The sequence below is a fragment of the Salmo trutta genome, chromosome 15 (genome assembly GCF_901001165.1).
Source record: "Salmo trutta chromosome 15, fSalTru1.1, whole genome shotgun sequence".
NCBI classification, from domain to species: domain Eukaryota; kingdom Metazoa; phylum Chordata; class Actinopteri; order Salmoniformes; family Salmonidae; genus Salmo; species Salmo trutta.
The window spans coordinates 17,200,987-17,216,911 of NC_042971.1; the positions used below are offsets into that span (position 1 = coordinate 17,200,987).

The 15,925-nt window shown below is 41.1% G+C and overlaps 1 protein-coding gene across 17 annotated transcripts in view; it reads left to right on the top strand.

The window, feature by feature from the left end:
• The window catches only part of picalma (phosphatidylinositol binding clathrin assembly protein a), a 51,388-nt gene extending 35,930 nt beyond the window's left edge, over nt 1–15,458 (top strand). For 3 of the 17 annotated variants that reach the window (XM_029690572.1, XM_029690571.1, XM_029690570.1), the window contains 12 exons: nt 2,794–2,940; nt 3,549–3,632; nt 3,981–4,061; nt 4,314–4,406; nt 6,028–6,147; nt 6,341–6,371; nt 6,481–6,580; nt 6,915–6,938; nt 9,636–9,695; nt 11,007–11,111; nt 11,872–11,975; nt 13,933–15,458. In XM_029690572.1, the coding sequence (XP_029546432.1) occupies nt 2,794–2,940; nt 3,549–3,632; nt 3,981–4,061; nt 4,314–4,406; nt 6,028–6,147; nt 6,341–6,371; nt 6,481–6,580; nt 6,915–6,938; nt 9,636–9,695; nt 11,007–11,111; nt 11,872–11,964 (938 nt within the window). In that variant the 3' untranslated portion in view covers nt 11,965–11,975; nt 13,933–15,458. Of the gene's footprint in view, nt 1–2,793; nt 2,941–3,548; nt 3,633–3,980; nt 4,062–4,313; nt 4,407–6,027; nt 6,148–6,340; nt 6,372–6,480; nt 6,581–6,914; nt 6,939–9,635; nt 9,696–11,006; nt 11,112–11,871; nt 11,976–13,929 lie in introns of all 17 variants that reach the window. The other 14 variants (XM_029690582.1, XM_029690586.1, XM_029690573.1 and 11 more) reach the window with 13 other exon arrangements.
• Nucleotides 15,459–15,925: the final 467 nt, after the last annotated feature.

Here is a 15,925-nt window from a genome sequence, read left to right on the forward strand (position 1 = left end):
ACGCTAGAGGCGTCACTACGGACTCGGGTGCGATCCCTGGCTGTATTACAGCCGGCCGTGATCGGGAGTCCCATAGGGCGGCGCACGATTTGGCCCAGCGTCGTCCGGGTTAGGTGAGGGTTTGGCCAGGGGGGCTTTACTTCGCTCACCGCACTCTAGCGACTCCTTGTGGCGGGCCGTGTGCCGACCTCGGTCGTCAGTAGAACGGTGTTTCTTCCGACACATTGGTGTGGCTGGCTTCTGGGTTAAGCAGGCGGGTGTTAACCTCTCTAGGGTATGTGGGACGAAATTGTCCCACCTACTCAACAGCCAGTGGAATCCCGTGGCGCGTTATTCAAATACCTTTAGAAATGCTATTACTTCAATTTCTCAAACATATGACTATTTTACACCATTTTAAAGACAAGACCCGTTAATCTAACCACACTGTCCGATTTCAAAAAGGCTTTACAACGAAAGTAAAACATTAAATTATGTCAGCAGAGTACCCAGCCAGAAATAATCAGACACCCATTTTTCAAGCTAGCATATAATGTCACATAAACCCAAACCACAGCTAAATGCAGCACTAACCTTTGATGATCTTCATCAGATGACACTCCTAGGACATTATGTTATACAATACATGCATGTTTTGTTCAATCAAGTTCACATTTATATCAAAAACCAGCTTTTCACATTAGCATGTGACGTTCAGAACTAGCATACCCACCGCAAACTTCCGGTGAATTTACTAAATTACTCACGATAAACGTTCACAAAAAACATAATTATTTTAAGAATTATAGATACAGAACTCCTTTATGCAATCGCTATGTCCGATTTTAAAATAGCTTTTCGGCAAAAGCACATTTTGCAATATTCTGAGTAGATAGCCCAGCCATCACGGGCTAGCTAATTTGACACCCACTATGTTTGGCCCTCACCAAACTCCGATTTACTATTAGAAAAATTTGATTACCTTTGTTCTTCGTCAGAATGCACTCCCAGGACTTCTACTTCAATAACAAATGTTGGTTTGGTTCAAAATAATCCATAGTTATGTTCAAATATCCTCTGTTTTGTTCGTGCGTTCAAGACACTATCCGAAGGGTGACGCGCCCGACGCGTTTTGTGACAAAAAATTCTAAATATTCCATTATCGTACTTCGAAGCATGTCAACCGCTGTTTAAAATCAATTTTTATTCGATTTTTCTCGTAAAAAAGCGATAATATTCCGACCGGGAAACCCTGTTTACGTTCAAAGACGAAAAAATAAAAACATGGTGTTGCCTCGTGCACGCGCCTCAGTCTCATTGTTCTCTGATCGACCATTATCCAAATGCGCTACTGTTTTTCAGCCAGGGCCTGCAAAGACATCATTCAGCGTTTTGCCGCCTTCTGAGAGCCTATGGGAGCCGTAGCAAGTGTCACGTTACAGCAGAGATCCTCAGTTTTCAATAGAGTGTAGAAGCCTAAGAAATGGTCAGAGGGCACTTCCTGTAAGGAATCTTCTCAGGTTTTTGCCTGCCATATGAGTTCTGTTATACTCAGACACCATTCAAACAGTTTTCGAAACTTTAGGGTGTTTTCTATCCAAAGCCAATAATTATATGCATATTCTAGTTTCTGGGCAGTAGTAATAACCAGATTAAATCGGGTATGTTTTTTATCCGGCCGTGCAAATACTGCCCCCTACCCTAGAGAGGTTTAAGAAGCGCGCTTTGGCGGACCATGTTTTGGGTGACGCGTGACTCGACCTTTGCCTCCCGAGCCCATTGAGGGGTTGCAGGAATGAGACAAGATAGAAAATGGGGGGTCAAATAAAGTTTGGGTGGTAAGACTTCTCAATATCAGCCATAGTCGATCAACAGTTAGATCACAGTTGGGTAGTTTGCTAGACAAACTGTCAGCAACTCCGGCTGGTCTGTATCATGACTGTACGCATATTTATTCATAGTATTATTCAAGTTATTAATTTACCCCATCTGATTCCTATGACACCTTCTGTCCATCATTCATGGGATTCGTAGTTAAACCTCATGACGGAGGTGGCAAATTTAAGAGGCACCTTTATCTTGAGTGCCTTGTAATGTTGTGTGTGCTTTGGAATTCAGGGTCTTGTGTCAATGGAAAGTAAATAATGATAAGGTTGAAATTATTAGATACAAACCAACCTAACTGTTTGCCTTTTCACTTACAAATACACAAAGTTTAGTGTCCCTCAACTAAAACATTGTTCTTTTGTGTTTTATTCCAGTCATTGTGCTATCGCTAGATAGCGTTGGCTCGCGAAAGTACTACACTTCCTTTATTCTGGACACACAGACATACAAATGGTATCCACATGTTCATGTTACTCTAGGGAAGTAGATAAAGGGCCTCATTTGCCAAAATTCCGATTGTATCCCTTTTTAAGGCTCTGTTTTTTTTCATGTCAAGAAGTGAACATTTTGGACTGGTGCACAAATTTAGTATATGGCCTTTGGTGTAAACACATTATGGGGTTAGATGCATGTGATGGAAGAACCTGCTTCATGTCAAATATTGCTTACTGTAGCTTAGATACAATTTTCGTGACTCTGGGTGACAATGAGGCTGTTTCGTTTCCTTGCAATGATACGTTGAGTATTTGTGATAAGAAAACTCACAGTTCATGAAGACTTCTGTCTGGGGAAATCTAGCATGGGTTTTATGTTCTGCCGCACCCTGTGTTGTGTTTCTGCATGCTTCGTTTGACCTGACTCATCGTCCTCTACTAATATCTCCCGGTTCTCTCTTCTTCTTCTTGTTTGTTCCCTTTGCCTGTGTAGATCCTTTCACTTCTACAGAAGCTGTCGACGACTCCATTCCAAACTTTAACCCTTTCCTATCACATCCTGTTGTTGATGCTGTCCATCTACCTGTTGAATCTTCCGATGGTGTTAGTTCTAGGACACCCAGTCATGAAATGTTTGGTGGTAAACAACATTTTTCTTTATTTGTCCCCATTTGTCATATTCAGCCTGCATGCACCATTCTGCCCTCTTTGTCCTAGTGTTTACAACTCAAGCTGTGTGAGTGTGTGTGTGTGTGTGTGTGTGTGTGTGTGTGTGTGGATTTGTGTTTACATGGGGTATATGATGTTGTAGTTAGACGTGCTGGCGCTACCAACGTTTTTCTCAGGAATCAGGTGCTTATCTGGGTCGTTGTAGGTCTTTGGTATTCCAAATAAGGAAATGTGATAGCGTCTCCCATAAATGACCGCACCAACAAGGTTTTAAGTTCATGGTGCCAATTTTATTTTGAAAAAGATGATGCATTTTGACCGTGTGGTCTTCGTCAATTGCTAGCACCATTACCTAAAACCCTTATTACTGTGACAGTATATTAGTTGTTTTTGTTTGACTGTGTGCAGTGATGACACAGGACATTTTGGAATGCGCTGACTCTGTTTGCTCACCCATGTAGGTTCATAGCATATAATGTAACATAAGACTTCTGTCACTTGTTTTTGCCTTTTTTTAAAGTGATAAGGCAAACAATCACATTGTTGCTTGAATTTGTATTTAATTTTTTTATTCTCCAGATCATTACAATCCCTTTATTGATTCGAGCACCTCCATTGCATCTGATCATGAGCACACAGTGCGGATAGAGCAGTTTATCTCAGGTACTATGATGGGGAACCCAACTGACCTATGTTTTCTGGAAACCATGGAAACATAGGACCCTGAACCTACCTCGGGTTCATGTTTGCTCTAGTTTAGTTGCTTTCCTGATTGCCGTTTTGCTTTTAGTACTAGGGTTTTGTGTTTAAGCTTTTTGAAGAATTCCTTCCTTTTCACAAACTGCTCTGCTAGATTTTACTTTTCCATTTTGACCATCTTCTTATGCACTTTTCTGGAGCTATACTTTTCATTTGTCGTTTTTCTTCATTTCTAAACTTGTTTCTCAACGTGCCTTCTAAAACTGCCTCTTTGCTGTCCATCCCTCCTGCTTGCCTCTGGTTGTGTGTCAGACTCCTTCTGTGGGCCAGCATCTTACCCTACCACCCCTCTCTTTCAATCTGAGACCCCTGCTGTAGCTGGTCTATTTGGAGGTAAGTACCTGGGGCTTGCCATTCCTACTGTCTTCTTGTCTTTTCTCTGATCCGAAAAGAGAGCTTGGGTGTACAGAATAGATTTGAATGGACAAGAAGGGTTTCTGCAAGATGGCTGAAGATGGTGGAACCATCCAACTTAAGTTAACAACTAAAAGAAATTACTTCCATTTTGCACCAGAAAGCTTAATGGCTTGATTAACGCGTCAACTAATATCAGCCCCCAACCCTCTTCTGTTTCCTCTGACCCAGGGTTCTCAGCATCTCCCACCCCGCAGCCTCAGACCGCCAGAGGCCTTAATGTCGACTTTGACTCTGTGTTTGGCAACAACGTGGACTCGGCTGGTAAAGATCACATATCCCCCTACCTTTCCCAATTTACCACCATGAAATATGGTCATGAATGATTTGTTTTGAAGTGTTCCCTCCTTTCACATTCACAAACATAAAAGTTACCCTTCGGCACATCTCTAGGATCAGTGTACCCTCTCCTAATTCTAACCTTAACCATCAGAGGGGAATTACAAAGCTGAACTTAGAACAGTGTCTAGGGGCAACATAATGCTTCTCCCATGGGCGCCACATCCTCTGCTGCCCACTGGGGGCAATTCACCTCATGGGCCATCGCAGTGCTTGGGGATTGGATGTTTGGAAATAACTTCAAAATACTTGCAGCGAGTGCTTGGTCAATGATTTAGAAAATTTACCACCATGAAATATGGGCATGAATGATTTGCTTTGAAGTGTTCCAAAAGAAGCATTAATTTTAGATTATCTTGTATATTTTGGGGGATGGGAAAGCACAGACTTCCCTGAGGGATTCATATGCACTATTTTCAGTTACCTGTCTGTCATTCGAGACATGGTGGTTTTCAGGTCTGCTCTGGTGCCTTTGAGCTTCTTTAGTGAACACTTCTTGAACTCTTTCACTGTTGAGGCCTGCAACATGGCAGTTTGTCATGAATAGAACCCAAAGACTCCGGGTAGTGCTTTCCTCAGCATCACACTGTAGCATAACACTTAAAAGAAAAACTCTACCCCAAAACTTTCTTTTGGTATTTGTTTCATTATTCCGTTGTTGATATAGTCCCAGAATGTTTTGCATGTAAGCAATCAAGTTTTCAAGATGTACAACTTTCAAAATACAGCCAGTATGATGCATTTAGCATAGTATTCCTTTAAAGTGTCTCTTTTTAAATGAATACTACATTCAAAAAACATCTTTTAGTACTTTGTCAATTTTTCTACTGTTAATAAACCCCCCCCCCCCCCCCCCAAGTTTTTTCCCCCAAGATAAAGCACTTTCTGGAAAGCAAAAACATTCCATGATAGAATGTAAAATGCATGATTTTTTTACGTTTGAGTGTAGTATTCCTTTAAAGTCCATCTAGTCAATTTATTCCTTTCACATTGTCTAATCTTGCATGATCTTTAAGGAAATGGAAGAGCTTAGGAAATGAGTATTGGCACTATTTCAATCTCTCTTAATATAGACTACTGCTCCTGAGTAGTTGTGCCTATGAAGTCATAAGCACATCACCAATGGGAGCATTTGTCAGCGAAGGGCCCTTTGGTGCTCAATAAAGTGTTAGTGAAGAGTGGAGAATGTACACGTATGTAATGTGTGGTTTTTGGGGCGCTTCGCTCACGACCTCACCGTTGTTTTTGTTTCTCTCCCTTGTCCATTGGGTGAACACACACTTTGGGCCTTGGCTTTTGCATGGCACATGCATGACTGGGTGAGTGAGTTGACTACACACTCCTTAGTCCCGGACCGCCAGAAATGTCATTTTCACATGCGACACCCGCTTCCCATTTCGCTCACGTTAACCATTTCCTCTTACCTGTCTCGTCTCTGGTGTTGTGTGTCATTGTTATGTGTCGTCTGGCGTGCCTTTACTACCTCGTTTTTCCCTCTGTCACTCCCTCCCACCCTGCCCCCCTTTCTTGTAAAACAATGTTTTAGATGGCATCCTCAAACCCACAGTGGCCTCCTTGCCCGGCCAGGGGCTCATCCCCAGCGGGCAGCAGCCTGGGAAGCTGGTGTCCGACGACCTGGACTCGTCCTTGGCCAACCTTGTGGGCAGTATGTATCATTAACGTGCTCCTAAGGCCTTTCTCCTACTTTACTGTAATGGTCAACTGCATATGCTGTTGCTGAGTACAACATTTTTAGCAGACCAGCTTCCAGATGAAGTGTCACGTGCCAGCTCTGTTGGACATTGTCAAGTCAGTGGCTCTATGCACTCAACTGTCAATGCATTCTCTTTCCTTTTCAGATTTGGGAATTGGCAATGGTGTGGCAAAAAAGTAAGAATGCTATGTTAACTAAACTGGAATCACTTTTTTTCTTTTTTCCCCCCCATACTGATGTGGCAGTTAAATGAAAAATAATTAACATTTCCATTTTTTTATTTAGTGATATTCATTGGAGTCAGCCTGGTGAGAAGAAGTTGACAGGTGGAAACAATTGGCAACCAAAGACTGCTCCCTCTACCACATGGAACCCTGCCGCCATGGTAAGTTTGTTCGGTATAAGTCTTAATTATCTCTAGTTTTCAAAGTTCTGATCACAAAAGTTGATTGCATTGATCAATATAAATTATACGATTTATGAAAGGAAATGTGCCATTTCCTCATCTGCTTTTGGAATTGTTTATCCAACCAAAACGCTGGTTTAAGTTCCTGGTGCATACGGATCATATGGACAGAAAGCGCCAACTTCCTTTGTTAGTGTGTTTTTGTTTTTACTTTGTTAATTCAATTTGTATTTTGTTGTTTCAATATTTTCTAATCTCTGTCTCAAATGTCTGCTGCATTGTATAATTGTTCTCCTGGGGGAAAAAAATACAGAACGGAATGCATTTCCCACAATACGTAAGTTTCAATGGTTGTACCATTTCCTGCTCTTTGACCAAAGCTGGCATGCCTGGTATTAATCCCACACATTCACCCAGCCACGCCTTCTCTCTGACTTGTGGGCCAAGAGGCCCGGGTCACTCATCACCCGCCCTGCGGTCTGCACCGTGGGCGCCTTATGACCTGCTGACCTCAATCTAACACCGATGCCACAGCATGATCTGTCATGACTGACCTCTCCTCCTCAGCTCAGCCCTTAGTTCTCCAAAGGCTGGTTTATACTAGGTCTAACGACATGTCTCTAGACTATAAGAATACGTCCATGGACAGTCGTTACACCTACTGTACATTTTTTTTTTTTAATTCTTTTTTTATAATCCTTTGCTGTTTTTTTTAATTTTTTTTATTGAACTTCTGGTCACACCTTACTCTGAGCCTGCATTAAGTGTCACATACTACCTGTATAATAAGGACATAACTGTTGTGACACCGTGACAGTCATAACATGACGTGGTTTAGTAGGGTGAAACGATCTGAATTTCTACAATGGGAACACCCCCTTTTGCTACCGTGTGCCCTTGTATGTTTTGAGGGTGGTGGTGTTAACCACTAGACCACCCCAACTCGGTAAAAGTTAGCAAGACCTGTTTCCATAAGCTGATCTCGCCTGTTCACAACACTTTCAAATGTCATTATTAAGACGGTGTTCTCCAAGCTCATGACTGAAGGTTCAAGTGAAGGGTTTCCAAAAAGGTTTCAATGATTTGTGAGTGGGTATGGTGTTTCCATAAGAATGTTAAATAAGCATTCTTACAACAACAAAAAGTCTAGTCCGCTATTATCAAGTGACCACTGTTATGGAAATATGCCGAAAGACCATGGTATCTTTGTCTATTGATACTGTCAAAGCCAATGGGAGGATGGACAAGAAACTGAGGTAAGATCTTGGGTAGCTGCATGATCTACAACTAACACACTTTATGCTATGTTTACCCAGATATCACTTTACCGTAAGGCATCTCTTCAATTGTTATTATTATTTAAAAAAAATCCCCCCTTGTGGTTGTTTCTTCTGAACAGTGTGCAAAACAGCATGTTGGCTGGGAGCCTATCCAGCACAGTGTCAAAGCTGGGTAGCAAGACACCCCAGTTTGGTTATTACCGCAAAGCGACTGCTCGTGATTTGCATAAAGTTCTGATGGCATCGTCAAAAGTCTCTGCACTTCACCTACCTTTCATTGAAAATGACTGCTTTCCATTTGGTCATTAGAAATAGTATCTGGTGAAAACCCGGAGTTAAGATTTTGCCACATTCTAACTGATAATTCAGTGGAAGGTTAATGGTAGTAAAATCAATCAACATTTTTTTCATTACGGTTGTTACCTTGATCACCAAGAATAATGACTATCACCTTCCAAGCTGTTGAAAGCGGCCTTTGTTTTGAATGGAAATACAGATTTACATTTTCTTGCTGTCTTGTTGGATGTTCAGTCTCCCTGATACTTGACATCCCAAAAAACGAACTGCCGTACACCAATATTTGTAAGCATTATGTTTGATTGAGATGGCCATGTAAGATGTTAACCTTTTTGGGCTATACGATCAAAATGGGATTCTAAAAGTTTGTGTCAGGAAAAACTCATACTTAAAATAATGTTTTAAGCAACGTTTAACTTTTTTTCACTTCACCCTGGACACTTCCTGGTAAGAGTCTTTGAATCAGAACTTTACTGCCATGCAACAGTGGTTGCTAGGAATGGTTTCTGTCCCATTGAATTGGCTGTGATTTAAGCTTCCACAGTGGACCCCCTGGCCTAAAATCTCAACATTGTGTTTTAGTGATATTGTCAAAGGTGCTGGGCTATGATGACTATTGCAGAGTGAGCTTCTCCAGAACCTGATATTTACCTCCATATTTTCCTATTCAAGCAAATGTCTGCAATCGTTTTGCATGGCCTATATTGTCTGCCGAGTATGCTTTTATGCAAAGCATTTGTGATGAATGTGAGAAGTTAAATGGCTGTTGGACTATCGAAACAAGTGCTGAGTATGTAATGAAACCCACATTTATGTTTTATATACGTCCACTTGTTCATTCTGTCCGTTTTTCAATGGCTTGATTTGCTAATTAAATATTTCCTTCCTGAGGGTGCCTTTTCATGCAACTGAAAGGCCTGTGATGTTAAAACAAATCAGGGTTTGTTACTACTCTGAGGGCTGTTTGAGAGTCTAGCAGTTTCTCTATAAAAGCCCCCCTCTCTCTGTCTTTTTCAGAAGAGCAGCTCTGCACCTGCAAGTAACAGCTTCTTGCTTCAGGGCTCTCTCTCTCTCACCCTAACACACACTGTAAGGGTAAACTAGGGGGAATAAGGACAGGCATGCCAAATGTTTCCCAGATGTGCCATTAGTCTTGCCAAAGTGGAAGCAGGCAGGCAATGAGACTGAAGTGTTGCATGTGAATGGGACAATTGTAGCTTGTCTGAGAGATGAACAAAGACAACTTTGTTCAGGTCGGTTGTTTCTGGAGAGGAGGGAACTATACGGACCAAAATGACTAAGCATTTGCACCTGTTATTTTGCAAAAGTGATTAATGAACTAAATCAACATGAATATAAAACTGTCATTATTTACAATTGGTTATATGCTAACTTTGCGTAAAAGTGACGGAGTGTCCTGGTTTATTGAGAGTGACCATCTTTGCTTGTCATCTCAGGCACCATCTGTCATGGCCTTCCCTGCAACGACGCCGACGGGAATGATGGCATATGGAATGGTAAGTATTCTTTTTGGGGGGGTGGATCTTTTCAAGCTCTTGCAGCCATGCCTCAATCTTTCTGAGAATGTGCAACCATATCTGACTTCTGGAGCTTTGTGAATGCTTCCCTCAGTACGTTACGTTTCTGAACCTTATTTTTAGCTGACAAAGATAATTCCACTTTGAACCAATAACAATTGTTTGCTGGGTTTACATTACATTTTTTTTTAAGATTATACATTTGCCTCTGGTTCACTCCAGGGCCTGGGTTCATAAAACGTCTCAATGTAGGATCAGTTTTGCCTTTTTAGATTATAAGGCATGGACAGGAGGGGGCCTGATCCTAGATCAGCCCTCCTAGACATTTTCTGAATATAGATCTTCTGATGCAAAGGCACCCATCCCTGTGCTTTCAATGAAGCCATAGGGCCAACTCCTTGCAATGATCAAAATGTTAAATTTCACCAGCAAAAACTCTGTACAAATTATAAGCAGAAACATATATATTTTAAATGGCAAAACAAAATCCTGCACCCCCTGTCAAAAAATAGTTCTGCAGTCTTTGACTGTAGCTTATAGCGCATTTTCTATATTTGCGGGTTGGATGCAGCCTCAGATTTTCCCTAGCACGTAGTCGGGTGGTTGCGGATGGGTTATTAGAAATTGCAGGTAAAAAACCCTAATGTCCAATAAGAAATGCACATTTTCGTTTTCTGTTGTAAAAGTTTTCCATTGCGTGCGGTATAATGAACATGACCCGGTTTCCTGGGGTTCTAAATTCTATTGGGAAGAGAATCTTGGTGGGGAATACCTTGTTTGGTTTTTGAAAAATGTGACACTAGGGCCAATTTGTGACACTATTGCACAGTAAATTATATACTATGTTCTCGTTCATTTCTACACCCACAGACTAGCCAAAAGGTCCATGACGAATCAAATGGAAAAATTACCAAGACATTGTAATAGATGTCATCTTGTAATGATTGACAATGCAAGCTGTTGATATGCATCAAGACGAGCTGATTCAGCCATTAACTTTTACATCCCAGTGCTCGTGTCTCAATATGGAGCTATATTTGAACTATAGTTTATCAGTAACCAGTGTCAAATCAGCCGAGGACAACATGTACAATGATTTTGTTCTCTTAAAACTCGACTGTGCTTGAACTGAGACATCGTACTACTGTGTAACCCGTCATATACCACTGAAATAAACGAGCAATTCTGTCAGAATATCACCATTTCTTCAGCAGGAAAGAATTTGGTGCACGCAAAACTTTCATGACGATTTGATTTTCACAATTTCATTTTTTGTTTGTCTTCCTTCAGCCTCCCCAGATGGGTTCCATGGGCATGATGACCCAGCCCACTATGATGTACAGCCAACCAGTCATGAGGCCGGCCAACCCCTTTGGCCCGGCCCCAGGAGCACAGGTACTGGACTCTCCATTCTACTCCCTTCCCTGGTAGCTTTTCTCTGAACAGATGCCAAGCAGTAGGGTGATGTTGCCTCGTAGACGCTGATCTTGGGTCAGTTTAGTATGGATTTGAGCCCAACCATGCTCTCTACTGCCTTTTGCAATAGAAAGAAGTCGGACTCTGTGGCCAACTTCAACACCCTCTGAGGTGGTATGCCTGCTGTCTGTATGAAAAATGTATCTGCAGGATGCGTTGTCCAGCCCCACAACTCATTCTCCATAAAAGTGGTATTGGAATATACACATGGTTATTCCATATCACTGGTAAATGGTTTAAAGTGGCAAGTGACTTAAGGAATTATATTCTGCGCTTTGGGACTTCTATTCAGAACGCGCTTTCATTCACCTTCGTACCATTTCAGCTATTATTCTGAATGATGCCTGGCATGTCAACATAGTATTTAGAATAGGATATAACACCCTCATCCTCCTTTCATCTCTTCAGTAGGCTCTAAATCAGAACGGTAGCTGCCTTAGGAGAATATCTTGTGAAGCATGTATTGTTTTCTGACGATTTATCTGCTGTCCTCTTGTCAAGAGCTGTAAGGTTTTACCTCAACACTGACCGTGTTAGGGCGCTACACTCTGGACCTGACCCTGTTCTCTCCATTCTGCTCCCTTTATATCTGTAGCTAGGTTCTCCCCTCTTGTTTGTAATTTCCTTCTCTAGCCGTTCCTCGATTTCCCCTCACCCTGTCATTCTCTCTCTGAACTAGCCCTCGGCAGCTTCTAGTCCTTCCAGTCAGAGTCCTCTCAGAGCACCAGGAAAGGACCCCTTTGCACAACTCTCTCTCAAGGATTTCTTGTAGAACCTCTTTAGGTACTGTGTGTGTGTGTTGCATGCTCATATCTGCACACTTCTGCTCCGCTTGCCAACACACCAATGTCTCTTGGGTTTGATAATTATTTGTGCTTCAAAGCTTAATGGCCCAGTCTTTCCTGTCATAATCACTCAACCACCTGTAAGATGTTGCTTGCTCCGTTGCCTTGCATGTCTGCACGGAAGTCTGACCTAGACTGCGAAACAAGACTTTTCAAAAAGTACTTTGGCCCATGTGACATTTTGACAACCTAATGAAAGCAGCGCTGTTAACAGATTGCATCACTCCATAAACTGAGACATTTATTTTGGAAACAAAGCCACATTGGTGTGCATCAAATATTCACTGACCATTTACATGCATTTGCATAAATGATCAGCAGCCTCTTGTGGAAGTTGACCGTTAAAATAAATGTCACCACTAATATTGGAGTAATGTGGTTTCTTTTGACACTCTTCTATGCTGACAAAATGGAGCTCTTTGAGACAATTCTGCTAAATGTGTTTTTTCTCTGGAGTGGACTTCAGCCCTATATGTTTGTTTATCATGCTGCAATTCAAGCATCAAACCAGGGGTGGAACCAAAATTATATTCCAATCGATTCGTTCTGAACAGAACCACTTCGTTTTGTTCCACTGTTCTGACCAGCAAAATAAAGTTCTGAATCGGTTCAAACCCCTCAAGTACTGGTTTATATTGTTCTTATTTTTAGCCTGTGAAATCAAGTTTTTTTTGGTTTACATTTAGCTCATTAAATAACAGAGTAGGCAAGCTAGTTGTTTACATGGTCTGAAATTTTGTGGATGGGGAGAGAGTGTTGAGGCTAAATGCTGGGCATCTTATGACATGCATTATAGGAATTAGGTCCACAGAATTATACCTAGGAGGAGCAACTTTTCCTTAGTTTGAGCTAGCTAGCTAATGTGCTTGAAAGCTTGAGCTAGCTACTGTAGCTAATGCGCTTGAAAGCTTGAGCTAGCTACTGTAGCTAATGCGCTTGAAAGCTTGAGCTAGCTAGCAAGCTCGTATGTGCAGAGTGGCACCAGAATTAAAAACACGTCTTACCTTTTCTGTAGTTAATAGATACAACTTCAAACGCGATAACTAGATCTGTAGTATCCTTAACTAGCATTGAAAAAGTTAATCCATTCTTCTCTAGCTTATAAAAAATCTTTCTCCCTATCTTCTGAATCAAGCTTGTAACTAACGTCAGTACAGTAACCCATGCTTTGGAGGGGCAGGTAGCCTAAAATCGCACAGGCAAAGATTTTCAGCTTGCAGGCAGACACTGGAATAAGTTATTGAGTGACAGAGTGAGGGTTTTGCATAGGTGTTTGTTGTGGGACTTGGAAAAAAAAAATGCCTGGAACGTAAAATATATATTTTTAAATTCACTGCTTCCCATGCTTTTAAAGTAAAGGTTCTGTTTCTGTTCCTTAAAATGTTACTTTACGGTTTTCAGTTCTGTTCCCTGAACCGGTTTCAACCCCTGCTTCAAACACTTAATAGTTTTTTGCTGTTATCTTCATTGCAATACATTCCATTTTCTTTAAATCAATGTGGCCAGAATGTATTTAATAGATGGTAATTTCTTCTGCACTACGCTTTCAGGTGTGTTTGATTTTTGCCAACAGTATGTCCTGGATGGAAGGCATTTTTGATCTAAGAATCGTAAGTCCTGTTTTGTGCCGGAGGACTTCTCAACTAGTCATGACACAGGACTGGCGATTAACTGAATCGTGTCAATGACCTTCCTTGAGGACACACTGCTGTCCTGATCAAACACACATCCGAGAACGCAAGTGCTGGAGAAAGAAAAATCTTTGTAGATATTTTATTGTATTCTGGCCAACGTTTTGTGAAGGAACTTGGTTTGTTATCAAGGGAAACAAGGAGTATTAATGTTAGGCACTTAAAAAAATACATTCAACATGACCTTTATCTTTCTCTCAGCAGATGCAGTTCATGTAACCTAAAAAGGAGGCTTTTGCCCTCCGAAGACAAACCATGAAGCAGCGAGACTAACTTTCAAGCAAAAATCCAGTTAGCTGTTATACTCCTCGTCGAGAATATCAGCACAAATAAGGACTCAAGGGGGGAAACCATGTCCAAGAGGCGTCAAGTATAGGACACGGATCCCATTTTGTAATTTGTCTTCCGAGAAACAGTGTGCGCTGCCATTCTAACCCCTCTACAGGGATCACTCATCCCATTTGTCTTCTGTAATAGATACAAATGGTTGCGGAAAGGGAGACATTTTGACTTTGCTGTTATGTATGGAAAATAGTGGTTTATCACACAGAATTGCTTGATCCGATCATCAATCGTACATTATCTAATTTAACCATAACTGATTAGTAAAGCTAACCTCTGTTTATACCATGATTTTCAAAAAGAATTATGTATTACGTTTGCAGTAGACATTCCTTGTGCATTGTTTGTATTTATTTATACCCACAGAGAATATGAAATAGAAAAAAAATGAATGACAAACTCTTCCTTGTGGGAGGTATTCAGGTGTATACATGGGTATGATTTGTATAATTGGAGTTTGAGAGTGACTGAGTTAAAAAAATAAAATAAAAATAATATAAAGATGGAAACATGTAACCGACTCAGACTGATGAAGCTCTAATCACTGAACCAGCATAATGTCAAGCACAGTTCTTAGCAGCTCAGTCACAACCCTGGGGTGATATTGGCATGAAACAAGTGTAATGATTCAACAGTCAATTCTGTGAGCTAGGGTCTTTTTTCTTTTAAGGGAACATTTTCACTCACTAGCAAGGCACTACATTTGTGATTTGCCTGCATTGCGTTGGGAACGATCCATATGCTTTACACTTGGCATGTAATTTATTTTACATGGAACAATTCTATGGCTGCCTTTCCAAAATAAATGTGCAGAGTGTCCTTCATGCTCGGGCCATCTTTACATAGACCAGCGTTGGGGGGGAAGGAGGTGGTCACAGGAGGCAGGGGAAAGAGCTGTGGTTGTCACTGGTCAGCTCTAAGTGTCAGATCTGGGTTGAAATACTATTTGAAATCTTTTAAATACTTTTGTTTGCTCAAGCTTGTCGAGAGTGCCAGAAGGGCTGGGTTAGCAGTTTTGGGACTATTCTATTGGTATATAAAGCCATACTAGATCAATCAAGCACAAATAAAGTATGTTAAATGATTTAATATTTGAATGTGGGGTAAGTGGGCAGTAGGGTCCAGTTGAGCAGGGGGGGAAATGGAGCACTGTTGATCGGTGCTTTGTGTATATAAAATGGATCCTTTCCATCATGGGGGTGGGTGGGATATGTGCAGGATGGTCAAACATGAAGGTTATTCTATTCATCAAATTAGCATTAACTGCATTGTACCTGCAGATTTATATTTTTGTTTATTAAATGTATAAATAAATGTATGCAGAATTTGGTAGATTCTTTTTGTTTTTTTTCAATAAAGTGCAGCTTCCACAAAGTGTTTTGCAACAGTATCTTGAGTTTGGGTGATTTGATGATAATGAATTGTAATCAACTGTATTAAGGAAGTATTGGTGGGGGGGGATTATACCCATTTGGGTATAAATGAGGTAAAGGTTTGTGGCGACGAGTAAGACAAGTGAATCACTAATTCCCCTGGGTTATAACCTGGGTCTGTATCCACATTTTAACGTCAGTTACGTGTGAGTCTTGTATAGATCTTAATGAATAAGATTTATATGGACCGAACCTAGATCAATACTTCTACTCTGAGCTGCTTTAAACCTGTGAAGCATCATGCGGCACAATTGTTCCTTAACATGTTTGGGATAGGGGGCAGTATTTTCACGGCCGGATAAAAAACGTACCCGATTTAATCTGGTTACTACTCCTGCCCAGAAACTAGAATATGCATATAATTAGTAGATTTGGATAGAAAACACCCTAAAGTTTCTAAAACTTTGAATGGTGTCTGAGTA